This window comes from Vanellus vanellus (assembly GCF_965231255.1).
Source record: "Vanellus vanellus genome assembly, chromosome: 2".
Classification (NCBI taxonomy): domain Eukaryota; kingdom Metazoa; phylum Chordata; class Aves; order Charadriiformes; family Charadriidae; genus Vanellus; species Vanellus vanellus.
The window spans coordinates 127,935,744-127,953,218 of NC_138906.1; the positions used below are offsets into that span (position 1 = coordinate 127,935,744).

At 42.6% G+C, this 17,475-nt stretch overlaps 1 protein-coding gene across 9 annotated transcripts; it reads left to right on the forward strand.

The window, feature by feature from the left end:
- Positions 1-918: 918 nt before the first annotated feature.
- CHCHD7 (coiled-coil-helix-coiled-coil-helix domain containing 7) lies at positions 919-5,822 on the forward strand. Of its 9 annotated transcripts, XM_082479658.1 has the most exons (6): positions 941-1,059; positions 2,047-2,171; positions 2,586-2,725; positions 4,019-4,096; positions 4,675-4,773; positions 5,592-5,822. In XM_082479658.1, exons 4-6 carry the CDS (start codon positions 4,043-4,045, stop codon positions 5,691-5,693), a joined length of 255 nt encoding a protein of 84 aa, XP_082335784.1. In that variant the 5' UTR covers positions 941-1,059; positions 2,047-2,171; positions 2,586-2,725; positions 4,019-4,042; the 3' UTR covers positions 5,694-5,822. The 9 variants fall into 9 exon arrangements, with proteins under 9 accessions (XP_082335786.1, XP_082335784.1, XP_082335782.1 ...); XM_082479656.1 differs by lacking the exon at positions 2,586-2,725 and having other exon boundaries at positions 2,047-2,239; XM_082479657.1 differs by lacking the exon at positions 2,586-2,725.
- The last annotated feature ends 11,653 nt before the right edge of the window (positions 5,823-17,475 follow it).

The window sequence follows — 17,475 nt, forward strand, 5'->3', positions numbered from 1 at the left end:
GGCCGCGCAGCTCCCGCTCCCGCTCCTGCCCCTGCCCCGCGCCGCCGCCGCCGCGGCCCCGGCCCCGGCCCGCCGCGGGGGTCGGCGGCGGGCACCCCGCGCCCTCCTGCCGTCCCCCGGGCAGACCGCTGCCTCGCCCGCTCGCTCGCGAACCAACATAGCGCCGCGGGGAGGGAGGGGAGGAGTGGAGGAAACTCCTGAGAGAGGTTTTTTTCTGAAAATCATCTCTTTCTCCCTCCGAGGGAGGGGAAGGGGGGCACCGCTCGCCTCGCCTCCCCTCCCCTACTTTTCCCCTACGGGGGGGGTCCGACGCGGGGCGGCGGGGGGCTGCGGGAGATGGGGGGAGAGGGATGGAAGGCAGGGATGGTTAACACAAACTTTTCCTCACTGCTCGCTGCTCCTCTCTCCTCTCCCCCCTCCTTCTCCTCCTCCCCCTTCATAATTTAAATAACCCTGATATTTCCCTGCTAAACCCCGGCGCCTGCCCCCCAAACCCGCAGCAGACTCACCGCGGGAGCCTCAGCATCCCCTCTGCGCCCCGTTTCCACCCTTTACAGTGTTCTCCGATTTTTCTGTAATTTTTTCCCCATATTTCGGGCTGGACGCGGCGGGCCTGGAAATTGTTTGCTTTCCCGTCTTTCCAGCAGCCATTGTAGTGTATGCGCTGCGGTGCAGCCCAGCCTGCCGCACACGCCGCGCCCACACCGCCCGCCGCCCACACGCACCGCGGGTTGGACGCCTCCCCCCGTCAGTCAGGGCCGCGGCCGCGCCCCGCCGCCGGCGCCTGCGGCCCGCGCCGCCCGCCCCGTTGGTGAAAGGAAACGCCGCTCAAGGCCGGGGCGGGCCTGCCGCCGCCGCCATTGGCGGACCGGCCTTGCCACTCAGCGCCGCCGGGGCGTGGGCGGCGGCGGCGCTGGGCCGGGGGGAGCCGCGAGGCCGGGAGCGGGGTAGGCTGCGCCCGTACTTAAGCGGGCTGCCCGAGCCGCTGACGTCTTTCGAATTGGAGACGGGCTGCCCCCCTCCCGCCCCGGGCTCCCGCGGACACGGCCGGCGACGGAGGTGAGTGCCGGCGACCCGCGCTGCTCGTCCGCCTTACCGTCCGCGCCTGCGGCCTGGCGCCGCTTCCCTCTTTCCTCGCCGGGGGTGGGGGGGAGAGGGAAGGCTCGCTCGCTCTTCGCTGCCCTCCGGCCCGCGGGCTGGGGGAGCCCCGCCTGGCCTCGGGGACGGTGCGGGGGGCCCGGTAGCGGGCTGCGGTGGGGCCTGGGCACCACTCTCTGGCGGCAGGTGGTGCTGAGGGAAGGCGGCCGCGCGCGCCGGCCGTTGGGCGCCGGCGGCAGTTGGGGCGCCGGCTGTTACCCGCGCGAGGCGGGGAGGGGGAAGGGGGCGCCGGGGTTCCGTTGTCCCCCGTACTCCCCCACCCCGCCGCCGATGGGGGAAGGCAGGGACCGAGTGGCAGGCGCCGGCGTCGCCCCGGCGCTGGCCGGCCCCGGTGGCGGCCTGCCCGCCCGCCCCCTCTGCACCTGACCTGCCCCCCAGCCCTCTTCTGGAGGCTGAGGCGGGCCAGGCAGCTCAGCGGTGCCGAGCGTCCGGAGCCGCCCGCTGCCTCCCTCCGGCTTGTCCCGCTGTAACAGCGATAAAAAAAAAAAAAAAAAACAAACAAACAACCGTAGGATTTTTATACGGCTTTTACTTCGGAGTTTAAGGTTTAATCAGCTGGCCTCTGTTGCAGCGTAATATGCAACGCTGTATGTACATTTAAAAAACCCACTTCTCAGTGGAAGAGAGCCTGTAGAAAAATACCCTGATGGTTTATGAACTGAAAAAGCCCGAGGGTTAAAGAGTGCTAGCAACAAATGTATTTCTCTGTGGTACGGTTTATGACTGTTAATGTGTTAAAGCGTAATTAAGAAGTGTGGAATAGACAAGCCTTCGGTTGTGGTGGGGCTCAGAGCTGTTATGTGCAAGCTGGAGGGGCAGCCGGCCAGTGCATGGGCACAACTGGGGGGGAAGCTCGCTTCCCGCTCAACTGCTCCTTCACTCACACAGCAGCGGCGTGTCGGTGCGACCTGCCTGCCCTTCTGGCTGATAATGTTTCAAATCCTGAAGTACTTCGGAGAGGGGGAGAGAGAGGAACACGCGCAAAAACTATCGGACCTTTTTGGTAGTGCTAAGTATGCCTGAGCATTTGTCTACTCTAAGCTAAGCAGCTTCGTGAGAACCTGAACTGCCTGTTCATTAAGTAGGTGTTTAGTGCATTGTGTGCATTGTTCCTTAAACTGGGCACGGTTGCAGACTCTAGTGTAACCAAACTGAAAATGTTAATTGCAATTTGGATAACGAACATTGACACATCCTACGACTCACAAATAGTCTTAGGGAGTAAGGCTGAAGTCAGTCTAATACCGTATACCTCGAGGCATGTCTGCTTAAGTGGTACTTACACCTCTAATATCAATGAAACGGAGCTGTAACATGGACATAAACAAACCTCTAAAAACGTTGTCTGTAGTAGTGACTTAGATGAGGCATTGTGATATGCTGCTTTTGTTTTCTTCTACTTCTTTTCTGCCCTTCCTTCCTCGAAGTCTGGGTGATGCTGCTGTTCTACATGCTTGTGTTTCCATTTGAGTTGGAAGTGCCTGATCAAAAATCCTCTTGCACCCACAAAAAATGAAACATTTGCCTAGCTTGTAAAGTTAACTTGAACGCTGGATAGCTCTCTAAGGTGAGTGGAAAGGTTTCCTGATGCTGTTCTTTAAAAGGTCCATTTGCAGAAGACAATGTGGAATGCAAAAAATACTCTAAGCACCAGGAGAGTATGCTTGCACAGGATGTAAAATCTAAGGCTTATCTACCTGGAATAGCTTACTCTTACTCAAAGAAGAACCTTCATCTAAAATACTGCTTTTTCTCTGTGAGCTACTAAGAACAGTATTTGATTTTTGTTTGCTGATATCACGCAAATCTGGCTTTTTACTGCAAACTTGCAGTTATCAATCTCTAATGTGAACAGAAACAGGTTTAAGTTTACAATCAGCAGGAATGTCTTTAGGAAAAAAAAAAAAAAAACAAACCAGCAAGGATGTTCTTTCACAATTTTCTTCATTGGCTGCACCTTAATTTGCCACAAAGAGCGCTCTCCTTCAGTCCTGTGCTTCTGCTTGCATTGGCTCAGTCATCTGGTCAACATTACTTTATTTTTTGTTAGATTAAGTATTTGTTTGGAACAAATACCTGCATGGCCATATGTGTGCCAGAGGCAATGTATGTGAATTAGCAAAGGGAACGAGGGTCTGCTGTTCATCTTGATGTCATCATCTTGGATCAGTGTAGGTTCTTGGCACTGAACTCTGTCTATCAAGTTTAAAGTTCTGAGAGTTGGTGTCAAGCTACTAAACTGGTGAAAAATGTGATTCAAGCTGTCATATACAGTGTAACTGGATCTGGTCCCTCCTTGCAGTGAAACCATTTCTTTTTCTGTTAAAGTATCTGATACAGCAACACAGGAGATGGTTGGGTGCTTGTTACACCTGAGGAAGCTCAGTGAAGATACAGATGTGAATCCAGCTAAGGAGTAGGCACAAATCTGTTGAAGTTTACTTGTATATTGCTCCCACACACTACTAATTGAAGTATCTACAGTGTATTGGCTGTGAACAGCTGCTGTGGAGCTGTTTCTTCTAGACACGTTCACTTCCTCAGTGCTATGGCAGACTGGTGTAAGAGTCACCACAGCGGCTCCATTCTCTGCAGGAATTTATCAGGGAGTAAGCAGTCTTGGTGACAGGCTAAGCTTGCCTCAGTTGTCTTGCTGTTAGTGCTTTTGAAATAACATTTTGCAAAAGAAGTTTTGTGGTGGGGGGGTGGGTTTTTTGTGTGTGTGTTTTTTTTTTTTTTTTTTTAAAGACAACCAAACTGTGTATGTTATTGGAAAGCCTTTATCGCATGCTGCAAGTCAGACTTAATCCTGAGTTGCTATTAAAAGTAGATACTTAACCTGTTTCTTTTCTGTTTCTAGCCAAGGTACGAGTGCCTGTCTAGAATGCCCAGGCATGCACAACAGCTTAGAGACCATGATAGAAATCCATGTATAGCGGTAAGATGATCAAATTGGGATTTCTCTTGGTATGTTTCAAAGTTAAATAATGCAATTTCTAAAGGATTTTTTTTTTGCGTAAAAAGTTTCTTAAAGAATCTAAAGTTTCTTAAAGAATCTAAAGTTTCTTAAAGAAACTGAAGATGGGAAAAGCTGAAAATCATGTTATAGCAAGTGTGAAATAACCAGTAATTCCTTATAAATAGGACTGTTGCAACTGATAGCAATCACTTCAGTTTTCTGTCTGTAAAACCGGAGCCTGAAATCCTGGTTAGACAAGGTGGGTTGATTTTTTTAAGTGTCTTTTGTGGGTTATACCAAGCATCTTTGTAAACAAGTATTCTGTGGACTCTATCCTTACTATTTAAAGAATACTAATGTCTTATCTCTAAATGAAGTCATTGCTTGGAATTACTGATTATCCTTTGTGATAGATGTTCCTCTGCTCTCTTTGATAGTATTCTTTCATCTGAGAAGCTGCCTCCTATCTTCATAGATAGTCTGGGACTTGTTAGAATTTTTTAGACACTGAGCACAGTAACTTCCCTCAGCTCTGAAGTATGTTTTCCCTCTTAAAGGAAACAGATGCCTCTAGAAAATGTATGGATGACAACAACTATAACAAGGATATGTGTACTGCTTATTTTCTGAAGTACAAAAGCTGCAGAAAATTCTGGGTAAGTGCAGTAGATTTTTCTAAGTTTTACTTTGTGCTTTGCTTTAAGTACATCTGACACACTGGTTTCTGAACTCTTCAGACTTAGCTAGTGCTGGCTGCTATTGTTTTTATAGTGACTTACAGGCCTAGGTAGTCTTGGCACGTGTTGCTGGAAGACTAAAACAGATGCACATCAAAGTACTTCACTTTGTTCTCCTAAGTTTACCCTCTTAAATTGTGAGTCTGTTCTTGTAGTACGTGATATGTTTCCTTCTGAACTTGAGACAAGTATTTCTAGTAATAAGTCCTCTTTTAAATAGATACAGTGAAAAAGTTCTGAGTTAAGATAAATTCATCAGTGTTTCCACTGGTTTGGGTCATGTTTACTTTAACCTAAGATAAAGCTTAGGAAGAGTTCGTTCTTACTTTGTGATACTTTTCTACCACAAGAGAGAAGGAAATAAGGACACCACCAAGAACTATGTGCAGTTAAACTGTTCTCTGCTATTTTCTTTCTTTTTGCCATAGTAGTAAAGAGACTTTAGCTTGGTCATTAATTGTGCAAACTACCAAAAAACTACTTATAGACAATTGCACATTAGTCTTATATAGTGTAATGGGAATACTGTAATTTCACAGTCTTCTGAAGCAGCAAGGTAAACTATCAGATGTCGTCAATTGAATACTAGTACTTTAGTTATCAGCTAATCAGTCTTAGAGTATCTGGCTCTTTATATATCAAGAGTATTTCTATTAAAGAATCTTATTCATTTGGAACTCAGAGGCAGAGACTTCTGAGTAATCTGTGTTCTCATGGTCACTTTCTTCTATTTTCAGCATGACATTATGATGCAAAGGAGAAGAAATGGTGTGAAACCAGAGATGCCCTCAGCAGAAGAGAGAAAGAAAATCTTGGAATCAATGGGGAAGCCTTACTGACTAGAAACTTGCACTGATTGACTGTTTTCACTATACATGTGAAGACTTATCGGCAGCAACTTGCCCTTTTATGAACTGGAATTTACAGTTGCTATATCTTGGATTAAAATAAGGTCTTAAATTTTGAAATGTGTGAGCTTTCTAGAACTTGGTTTTATTCACGTTCTGTGTCATGGGAACTTGGCCTCTTACTGGGAGATATGGGTTTCAACACAGCTTATGTCTAGACACTTTGGAAGTAGAAACTAACTTGCTCTGAAATGCTAAATGTAAAATTAATGGGACTCACAAAGTCTGAAAAGAGGGTGCTGGTGCATCTTGCAGTGTAGTTCTAAGGATGGGGCAGGTTGAGAGGCTGCTCTGTGCAACATGTTTCTTGTACCCAGCTATTCTGCCTAACATTCTGGATTTATCATGTATGATCCTATTTTCACATGTTTTCACATGAGTTGTATTCTGTGTCCCTGGTTTAAATAAGGCTGTTCATGAACTAAAATCCCAAATCCAGCAAGCTTTGTCATTAGGTCTGCTACTGTACTCATCAGTGACAGCAGAAGCTTGCAATAAATCAGATCCGCAAGGTTTGCTTGTTACAAGGTTAGAGAGGTTGATGAAGATGGAACTGAACTCCTCAGACCTGAACCGAATAGTACCTTCTGTGGATAGTAAATAGATACTTTGCTGGCGGGGAGGCAGAGGGACTTGTAGACATGTAAACATATACTCTGAGTGACATGGCAGGTTTAACTATAGTACATCTATCTAAGACTCTGGACAGCTGAAGTCCTGGGTTTGGAAATGCTTACTCATACATGACTACAAAGCTCAGTTTGAACAGGTACTCTAATCTTAAGTAAGATTGATTCCTTAACTAAACTGAACAATTAGTACAAGTAAATGGGTTGCTGTCTAGCGGAAACACTGTTTTCTTACCTTTAGTACCTTCAGATATCCTAGCTTAAAAGCTTGCACCCTGTGGTAAAACAGAAAAAAACACTGTCATGAGCTCAAGTTCCATGTGAAATCCTTTAGGACTTACTGTGATCAAGTTGGCAGAACTCTGGCTGACTTCATGGAGGATGGTGTAAAAGTGTTGTCTCTCTATTTAGACTGTTTTGGAAAGACTTCATGGCTTCCTGTTGCTCCTTCTGTCTGGCTTGTCTTCTTTCTTTCCACTGGAGACCTATTTCTATGCTCAGTGGGATTTTTATGCCGTTTCTACCTTTCCCCTTGTTATCTGACCTGACTATCAACTAATATGAGAACTGCTTTTCCTCCTCTTCATTCTATTATCCTTATACATCTGAGTTTTGCAATGGATTGATCGTACCCTTTGTGTCATTGGAAAGAGTGTGTAACTCTGCCTTTTGAGCGTGCAGTTCTCTGAGCATAGCTATGCAGCCTCCAAGCCATGTCACAAGTTCCCTAGTCAGTTCCTGGCAAGGGGAATATGCTTTCTTCAATCAAGATCATTGCATTCTTTATTGTAAATTACTTTCTCCATGCTTAAAATTCAAACTTTACTGACTTTTTTTTTTTTGGTGAAACAGAGAAGAAACTTTCATCGTAGATTCAAAGGCTCACTCTTGCTCGCTGCCTTCTTTCAAATACCCTCTTACATACCAGTCTGTCTTTTTTTTTTTTTTTTTCCTCATTTAGCACCAGTTCTTTTTTACTGATTAAAGCATTTTGGTCCATTGTCATTCCAACTTTTTTTTTTCCTGGTAATTTTGTTCTGTCTCTGATCTAATGAAGTCCTGCAATGACTTCTAATACAGCTCCTCTTGAAGGTCTTGTGTTCTCTGTTCTCCCTGTCTTAGTGAGAGAACTTGCTGTCAGTAGTCAAACCTAGCTATGCTACTTCCTCACTGACCATGCCTCTATTTGATCTGCCTGTTCATCTGCAGTTTTTGGGGAGCTGATTGTCCCCTTCTTAGGGCTATGTCTCTTTGCACTCTTGTTTTGCTGGTCTAAGGGCACCTTCTCTCCCACTTGGCACAGGTTTGTCATTTGGCACCTGTGCTGTATCTTTGTGCATGTTCTTTGCTCCTATGGCTTTGGGTACTATTCTAGTGCTTGCTGTTTTCCTGTTGGTGTGCCTCATATTCTGGGCTTACATTAAAATCTACTGTATTTTTTAGTTCTCTGCAAGAAAAGCAGCATCTCCTCTTGATGTGATTATGCTGATTCTTCCTTGCATAAGCTTAATTTCCTTAAAGTAACCTCATTTATCGTAGATTTTCCTTTCAAATTTTCTTAGAGTGTAGAAATGCCCTTTCTCTGAGGTTAATTGTTGCATTTACAATTTTTTCCTGCCAATATTTACTTGGAAAGTTGCTACTGTTTTTGTTTTCTTTTAAAGGATGATTGACTTTAATAGATGCTTTGTACAGCTTTGTAAAGTGTTTGTAAAGAACCAGTACTGGACTTCAGAAAGTCAGAAAGAGAGATGCATTCCCTGATTTCAAGTGTTAAAACAATGCAAGAATGTGGGATCACGGGACAGGCTAAGGCACATGTAATGCAAGAATAGTATTCTAATATTAGACTTCCTGATCATCAGTGGATGCACATGGGAAGCTCCTTGCAAGTGTTACAACAAAACTGAGTTTAGTGAAGAACTGAGGGAAATCTAAGCAGTGACCTTCTGGATTTGATTCAGATAATCAGTCATCTGTTGTAGGGAATGCCATTTACTCATTTATTTCCATTGCATATGCCTTATAGTTATTGTTAAAGAACACAACTTTCATAAAGTCTTGGAGAAGGCAAGAAGTTTTCGTCCTCATGTCATAATGCCTTTCAAGTAATCCATTAGTTAAGTCTTGAGTTTTCTCCCCCCCCCCCCCCCCCCCGAGGTTGCTATTCTTGCTTTCACTATGGAAACTTAAGAGTGATTAGTTGATAGCTAAAACATAGGCTGTTATGTATGAAATGGTTGAGGGTTTTCCATTAATTTTTGTAGCGTGATTAACTGTCTTTGATTGTGAGCCAAAGATAATGTCTCTTCCTCATACCTGAGAGCTTATATTCCAATGCTTCACTGAAACACTGAGGTAAGCCATAGCCTACCACTCTCACTGGGCAGAAATAAACTGGTTTGAATTCTTAGTTTGGCTAAAGCACGCTCTTGTGCACTAACCCAGAAAACAGAACACAGGGGACTGATATAATTAATTCAGAAGCAAGGAAAAGACCTGTGGGTTTTATTTCATTTAATAGGTGTAATTTTTCATTTTGCTTGTGGTACAAGGACCAAATCTGGATAGTGGTGTTAATGTTTCATTATTTTTTGTTTGACAGCTGGATGGTGCTGTTGCACAACAGACTCCATGAAAACAGAATCACTCCACCCACTACTGTCTCTTTTGAGCTTTTTTAGCCTCTTCCCACAGAGGTAGCAGAATTCATGCAGGGGAAAGGGAAGACTGGTGCCGTCTCTGCACTATAAACAGAAGAGGAAGACAAGAGAATAAATCACTGCTGGAAAATAGGAGGTTTCTGTGCAGCCTGAGAAGCTTTGGAATATGATCCTTGAAAGAGTATTTTTCACTGTGGTCACTTGATCACAGCTGAGCACTGAGCAGCAGCTACAGGCTCTCTTGCCAGGCCTGGGTGAATGTCTGGACTCCCATCTGTACATCTGTCTTGCCTTTCCCATTACCCTACAGCACAAGGCCTTTGTATGATTGGTTCTGGAAGTTTGCTGCTGCCACAATTGGGATGAGTCTTGGAGGTGTTAGAGACTCATCTAGCTCTAGAGTACTGAAAACTCCTCTGGGCTTAATAGCTGAAGCTTTGAAAGGCAGGGAGTTACGTGTGCTGCAGCTCTGAGTCTTGTTCATGTTCTTCTAATAAAACTTTTGGACTCGTGTGCCCTAAGGGTGTGCATGCAGTGGAGGTTTCCCTAGAACTCCTGCAGAACAGATAGGAGGAATTTAGAGTATACGATGTTACTCTCCTCTAGTGCCTTTGGAGGCAGCCCTTAACTCATGCTGAAAGTATCCGCATCTTTAAAGTTGGTCTTCCAAAGTAGCTATGAAAAAAATAATCAGAGTGTGAAAAAAGCTTGGAAAATAGTACACCATTGCAGGCTTTTATTCTCTTGCAAACATTTGAGGCAACTGGAGGAAATGGTTCTGTAAGTATTAAAGTAGTAAAAAGTAAACCAAGCATACTACTTCAGATTTTTTTTAATTTTTCTTGCAGCCTATTTGATAGAGGAAAAAAAAATGCAAGAGGGAAGTACTGCATTTATACTGAATGCAGCGGGTCGTTAAAATAAAACCTTAGTATGTTTTTTTTATACATGTGATATTGTGTATGTAGTAACTAAGACCCATCAGATATTTGAATAATGTTTCTCCATCCTTTCGGTTTCTGTCTTGATGCCCCCAATCTCAAAATCCTTTTCTAAGAATTTTCAGTTTTAAAGCCTTTAACATAACAATCCTCAAATCACACGATTACTTCCCTTTTGACAACTGAACTGCTAAACTGAATGCAGCTAACTTGAAATTCCTCTGTAACTTGCCTGTCTCTCCTTTCAGCATCCCTTTCAATAAGCTCAACCTCTTGTCTTCCTCATACTGATGGTATATTCTGCCCTGTGGACACTGTTCTCCTGTTACACTATTTCTTGGATTTTTTTTCCTCAGGTACAATACTGTTTTATGTCCTGATTTCTATATTACCTTCTTGCATTTATCAGTTGCACTGCTTCCCACCCTCTCTTGTAAGGCTGTGATCACCATCCATGCCTGGGGTTCAAAGTTCATTTTGGAGTTTTCCTTCTATAGCTTTGCCCTCCCTAATTGCCTTTGCTTCATCATCTCTTTTACAAGCTAAATTCCATTAGCTCTGGCTGGAATATCTTCCATGATCGTGTATGCATTATATAACAGATTCATTTTTTCCTAAATGTCTATTTTTTTACAACACTAAACACTCCTTACCTTCAACCCAAAAATGCACTTCTGTAGCTAATTCTCTGGGATTAAAAAAAGAAAAAAAAAAAAAAAAAAAGACTCTTAAGATTCCATGTGTATATCTATAAAATGCTAATTAGGTAGCTAGTTTTTTTTTAAAGTTCTGATAGCCCTTTTTCAAAAAAGCTTTCCAGTCTCATGTATTGTATTGTGGTGCATCATGTGTAATTTGGACTGTCAGCTCCTTGAGCAGCAACCTGCCGTTTCTTTATTAGTCTGTAGAGAGCTGTACACTGCTGTGGAACTGGAGGAGTGAAAATAATACTGAAGTTGCTTAGACTGAGAACTACAACAGATTTTCATGTCTTTCTCATACTGAAGTAATGTGGCAGATGGCCTAATTATTAGTAGCAGTTCTTTCCCTAGAAAAATCTCTTCTGAGGAGAAACATGAGGGCCATTTAATTTGAAACACTTTTTCCCTGATGCTGTCTGTGGGAGTAATTCCTTAATTTATTGTATAATATCTAACAAAATCAGACACGTGGCTCTTTGGTCAATAGGACAGGGATTTCTTTTGGTGGGGCTTTTTTTTTTTTAAAGCTACTAAAATCCTTATTGTCAATGAAGCTAGGCATACATCTATTTTTTTTTTTTCTGAGAACATTCTTTTAAAGTTAATTTTGAGAATTGTTTTCTATATCTAGGCTTTTTCCCCTTTTGCTAAGTAAATTATGATTTTTGCATTAACTTCTAGGTCCTTTGTACCCCAAAGGATTAGTCATATTCACAGCCTCCCTGTTTCAGGGGCTACGTGGTTTTTGTTTGGGGTGTTTTTTTTTTTTTTTTTTTTTTTTTTTTTTTCCTTCAACATTCATTTTGAGTAGATTCTGTCTGGAGCCCCGACCCTAATCTATTTAAATCTATCTGGAGCTATTCCAGAACCTGCTATTGTTGTTGGGCTTGTTTTTATTTTAAACTCAAACATGAATTGTTGGCAAATTAGGTTTTGCATTGCACTATTCTTCCAATTGTTGCTCTCTTAAATTCCACGCTACCCTTGGGCTACCTCTCTACCTATTCTACTTTGATAAACAGCTACGCACTGCAAACACTTCCTGATATTTAAGTGACTTTGGCAGAACACAGACTTGAAACAAAAATGAAAATTGCTCAATCCCTGCTATTTTCTTTAACATTGTTTTCATTTTCAAACAGTTTCAAAAACATCTTGCTGCCTCTTTCTATTTCATATTTCTTCTGGGTCGTGTCAGTAGATACAAGATATGAGCCACCTTTTGAAGCTGCTACATAACAAACATTTTCTGTTAATGCCAAACTCTTATTTTACTTGGAAAATGTTTTTACCCTTTTATGGTAAACATTACCACAAATACCGCCTTCTGTTTTAGCTTTTTCTCTGTACTACATATTTTGTTCTCTTCTGGCGAAGAGGTTGTCCTGTATCTAACATCCTCAGTGGAACAGAAGTTCATGCATCTTTAACTGTCTGTTCTTTATCCCTCACTGATCAGTATTTTTAACTTACACCTTCTCCAATGTACTTTGTTGTTTGTTTTTTTTTTTTTTCCTTAAAGGTTTTTAAATTCAGCCTTTGCTTTTGGAAAGGGGCTGTTAAATTTGTGTACTTCAGCACCTTAGCTATGCGATGTTTATGTTCTGGTTTTGTTTTTTAACACTTCATGTGACTGTTTCCTGGCACAAAACCTGTCCTTTGTTCCAGGGAATATCAATGTTGTCCATTGCCCTGTAAAATAAGAATAATCACCCTCTGCAAAGTACCATTTCATATGTATTATGGATCAGTAGATACAAAAGAGAAAGTAACAAATCAACAAAATAATTTTTAAAAAAGCAACCCTCTTTTTAAATTTACTGTTACCAGAAAGCATGAAAATAAAAGATTTCTTTTAACTGCTTTTCAGTAAAAGCAGTTGAATGTGAATGCTGGATGATGTTAAAAATAGTTGCATACTATACAGTTTGGCAACTGTATGGGTCGGGTCAGATTTTTGTTGTATATGCATACAATAAAATTGAGTTAGTGTCTGTCAAGATGGAAAAAAAATCGTAAGATGATGTATAATGACAAACAAAAATTATGCTTAAGATAGAAAAGAGGTACTCAATGAATATACTAAAAGCAATTCACAGCTATGAGACAAAGTTAGGCTAATAGCAGAAATAGCGAAAAGAAAAACAGAAAGAGTGGAAACGCTCATAAGCCTGTGAAGAATCTAAATCTTTTTAATTGATAATAGATTGCAATTGTTTTGTCAAAAAAGGTTTTGCAATGTTTTCACAGAAAAAGCCTGCTGGTAATATTTTTTTTTTCATTGTGCCACATGTGAATCTCAATTTTTCTTGTCTTGAAACATGGACCCCTGAGCGATCCTTGGCTCTCAAGTTGCATGCAACTGTTGGTCAGTTAATGTGGTTGCATATGTAAAATAGGGTGACAGGAGTTTTGTGGTGTATTCTCCCAATTTTTGTTAAATAGTGGAATTGAATGAAGTTGCTGCTCTGGAGTATGTTAGCAATACAGTGCTTGCTTCAACTCACGGGTAACAAAAGGGTGGAATGAAGATAAAGGGACAGATTGTAAAGTAGGGTGGTGTGCTGTGAATCTGCCATATCCTGCAGTATCAGTCTTCAGTACTTTGGCTCTTGGTTTCCTAATGGCGAATGGATTCGAACAGATGTTACTGATGGTCTAAGAAATGCTGTCTTTTAGTATTCTTCTACTTGACAAATGATCAAAAGCAGTTCCTTAAATAAGTTAGAGATGACAGTTTAAGATCCTTGGCTGGTCTTACACAGGTTGAAAGAACCACTTTGACTCTCAGATTTAAAATGTAGATCCCCAAGGACCTGTTGGCTGTCTCTGTGTTCAGATATCCGGAGCCTGTGGGTGCCAAACACTTTAATATCGGAAGTCCCTGGTGCTTCATGTTCTGCTTTGCGCTTTGGGGCTGGCAGTACTCATGGTCTGGGTCTCTGTACCCACCTCAGCACTGCTGGGATTTATGGAATAAACACTTCACTCTGTCGGTCCTGGTGACCGATCGTGAAGTCTGCTAGCATATGGATGAGCAGAAGGAAACTTATTTTTCTGCAGGGTGACTTGATGGTCATATTTTCAGTGCTTCCCTTCAGCAGCTGCCATTCCAAGTCCCTTGTTCTTGCCCTCCAGCTGGGTCCTCTTTGTGACCCCTACTGTTGACGCTGGTGCAGGGCTCCAGCCTGGGGAGCGTACCCAGCTGCAAAACAGTGAAGGGAAAATGGGGAGAAAGGGAGGACCGATGCTGTTCAGCCCAGCTGGACCCCTGGGCGCCTCGCTGTGCAGCTTGCAGCCCCGCTCGTGCCCCTGGGCTGGAAGGGACGAAGCACGGTGCCTGCGTGAGGAGCAAAGGCTGAAGCCCCAGCTGCTGTCACAGGGCAAGCAGGGCTTCCTGGGCTTCAAAAGGCGGCTTCAGTATTCAAATTGTGGGTACGCAAGGGCTGTGATTCTCGAGGTGGCAGGCAGCTAAAAGCAGATAAAACCTAGAAGGAGCCACGATTTCCCAGCATCTCCAGCTGGGCAGTGTAAATAGTCTTCTTGACAGCGTGCCAGTCCTATTTGTGATCGCATTGCAGTTAAGCGCTGCAAGAGCACGTGTGTGAGGAGTAGAAGAGCACTGAAAGGGCTCGCTGGTAGGTTTTACCTACCAGTGCGTTAAAAGCCATTTTCAGGTTTCTGCCCTTTAAATTTTAATGTCCAAAACCCTAAGAATCAATTATGTTAATAAATACTTTAACACCTCGGCTCTTTTAGGGTTGCTGTGGGACGAGACTAGTTCACAAAATGCTTTGGTTTTCTGCGGTGCAGAAAAATTGCCAGCCAGGAGTTGGCAGAGAGCATCAGTATCTCTCTTCTCGGTCTCCTCCAGTTGGCAGCTGCAGGAGATCGGTCTGCCGGAGGAGCTGCTGTAAAGCTGGATGTTCGCGAACAGCCGGCCGCTCCTTGTGTCAGGGAAGTCTCATTCTCAGTTTGATCCAAATGGGTACAGATTTTGTACTGGTCTGGCAATGCGGGCTGCTCTCTTTTGAAAGTGCCAGTGAGGTCATTTGTCGCTGATTATTGCTACCACTTGGCCTCCGCAAAGCAGCAAGAAGCTGATACTGTTTCTAAAATCAGAGTAATTTGCTAATTTTAAATGTTAACGGATTAATTTATGTTTCTGTTTGCATCCTCTATCAGGTCTAGAGTTGCTGCTCACTTGTGGAGAACGATTTTATGTGCAAGGTTTTCCTCGTGATTTATTTCAGTTCAGCTTTCGTGTTGCTGGATTCTGCACCAAAGCAAGAGAAACAACATTTTCTGTTCAGTAAGGGATTAATATTTTTGAGATGTTTCTGATATTTTTTGAGTTGTTTCTGACACAGGAGGCTCGCAGATGTTTTTGCACAAGCAAGCCTTTAAAAAGACATTTGACATGTGGCAGAGCAAGAACGTATTCAGCAAATTTTAGGTAAGCAAATTGACTTAATTTAATAAACTGCTTTTCATCGAACTGGATGGAGCCAAATCAAGTACTTTGCCAAGAAATTTATTTTTATTAGTGCAATATAATTTGGTGCTTACAAAGCTATTTGGTTCATGCGGTCTTTTGGAGGGGAAGGAGCGGAGCCGGTGGCATTGGGAGGTTTCCTGCCGAAAGAGGGCGGCTCTGGCAGGAGCATAGCAGCGGTGGAACTTACTGCACAGCTGCTCCTCCTCCAGGTTTTTAAAGTAGGGATCGTTATTGTGCTACACAACCCCTGCAACTTATATAAAAACCCCCAAAATAACCATAATTTGAAATGAAAGTTGAAGAAAAGTGAACTATTTCGTATGCCCGGCTCACTGCTTTCTGTTTCACCGGAGATAAAAACCTGAGGCAGGTTCGAGTAGGAAGTTGTCACCACACCAGAAAGCATCCTAGGACTCTGCTTCCAGTCTCACAGCAATTTCTGGGATATCTAACAAGGGGAACCATTCACTGTGTTAAGTTCACACGCATAAACCCTTTTGTGGGTAGTGAATGCTTTGGCGTATGCGGAGTTCTTCTTTCAAACCCCCATATTCAACACAGCTTTCAACATTTATGGACAGCAAGTCATCTCTCTATCCCCAAAGACTGAGAACCACAAAAGTTGGGTGCTTTTTATAATTGTGAGTTCTCCAAAGAGAGATGGTTGTACCATCAGAAAGGACTTTTTTTTTTTTTTTTTTTTTTTTTTTTCTCAGAAACTACCTCCCTATATCACTTTCTCTGCTGAAAGATGTGTGTGGGATTCGGGATATGCTGTATCATCACAGTGGGTCTTGGATGAGACATTACGGATCATGTGCTTTGGATTTTGTCCCATGCAGCCTGTCAGGCAGTTCACAGATAATGTTGACTCCCACATTACTTATCCAAATGACCTTAAAATGACATAATCAAAGAAAAAAAAAAAAAAAAAACAAAAACAAAAACAAAACCAAACCCAAACCACGGAGGTTATAGCCTTCCCCTCCCCATCTCAAACCCCTGAAGAGCTGCATAGAGATCGGACTTCTTTCTGAGATATAAGAAGACTTTGTTTATATTCCCCTTATTTGCATTACAGCAATTGTTTAATACGTCCTGCTCCTTCTGGGTAGGTATCACTCTCCCAGGGTGAAACACAGCTTACTAGACTGCCAGAATGATGATTTGGCACTGTATTATGAAGGCAGGTCCTTAGCATGGCTTTTCTTAGAGTAAGGCATCCACAAGCCCTTTGTTTCACTGCCTGTGATCCCACTTTAATCTGTCACTTCTACCTTCATCCCCCGGCATATGCTAGCTACTCTGTTTTGTTAGGTAGGGTTTAATAAGTCTTTTTTGATATTATGTGAAATAATCAGGCAAACCAGTATTAGATGTCACTACTTCAGCCACTGGAATAAGAGTTTTGTTAGCAAAGTGACATAGAAATTAATATTATTTAGAAATATTAGTATTTGGTTTTGAGACTGTTTGCCGAGTTAATTTTATGTTTCTTAATATACATATTCCTTAGACTGTACCATCATTTCCTGGTTTCTGAAGCCGACACAATATTGGTTTTCTTCCTAGTCACCTGTTTTTTGTTAAAAACGAGTTTTGATTTGGTTCTTTTAAAATTAGAAGCATATTTTGATTCAATTTGATTATTTTTGAAGTTTAGAAACTCTGACAACAGAAAAAAAACTTCTAAAAGCAATTTCTTAAAAAAAAAAAATCTTGACACTTCAAAATAAATGAAACAACACCAACTACTTGTCCTTCAATAACCTCATTGTATTTTAATCTCTCTGCTATTCCTTTTAACAGTATTACCCACTACTATAACCCAATAAATACATGTCAGTCATTGGGTCCACAAAATAGTCTTGATTTATTGAGAAACATTTGCACAATCTGTCCGAAAGATCTGAGCCAGCAACTTATGTGCATGTGAATGCTCATTAACTTCACTGATTGATCTGAGAGAAGCTGTTAGAGCAGTCTGTAAGGACTGAGCTGCAGTGTTGAACCCTTCTGGGTGACTGGTAGGAGTAAGTTTACTTCTGTGAGATGAACGAGAAACACTTAAACTATCAAATACCAGTTACATGTGAGGAAAATTCATTGCTTGTGTCAGGTAGTTTAGATATTCTTCCTCCAAGTGAACCTCAGAACGTCCCAAGTTTCTGTAAATTAGGATGGCAGCCTTTTGAAATGTTCCCTCTCTGCTAAACCGAATCAAAGCTGTGTGAGAGAGACACGAGTGTGACATCCTGCTTATTAGCAGGGGTGTCAACTG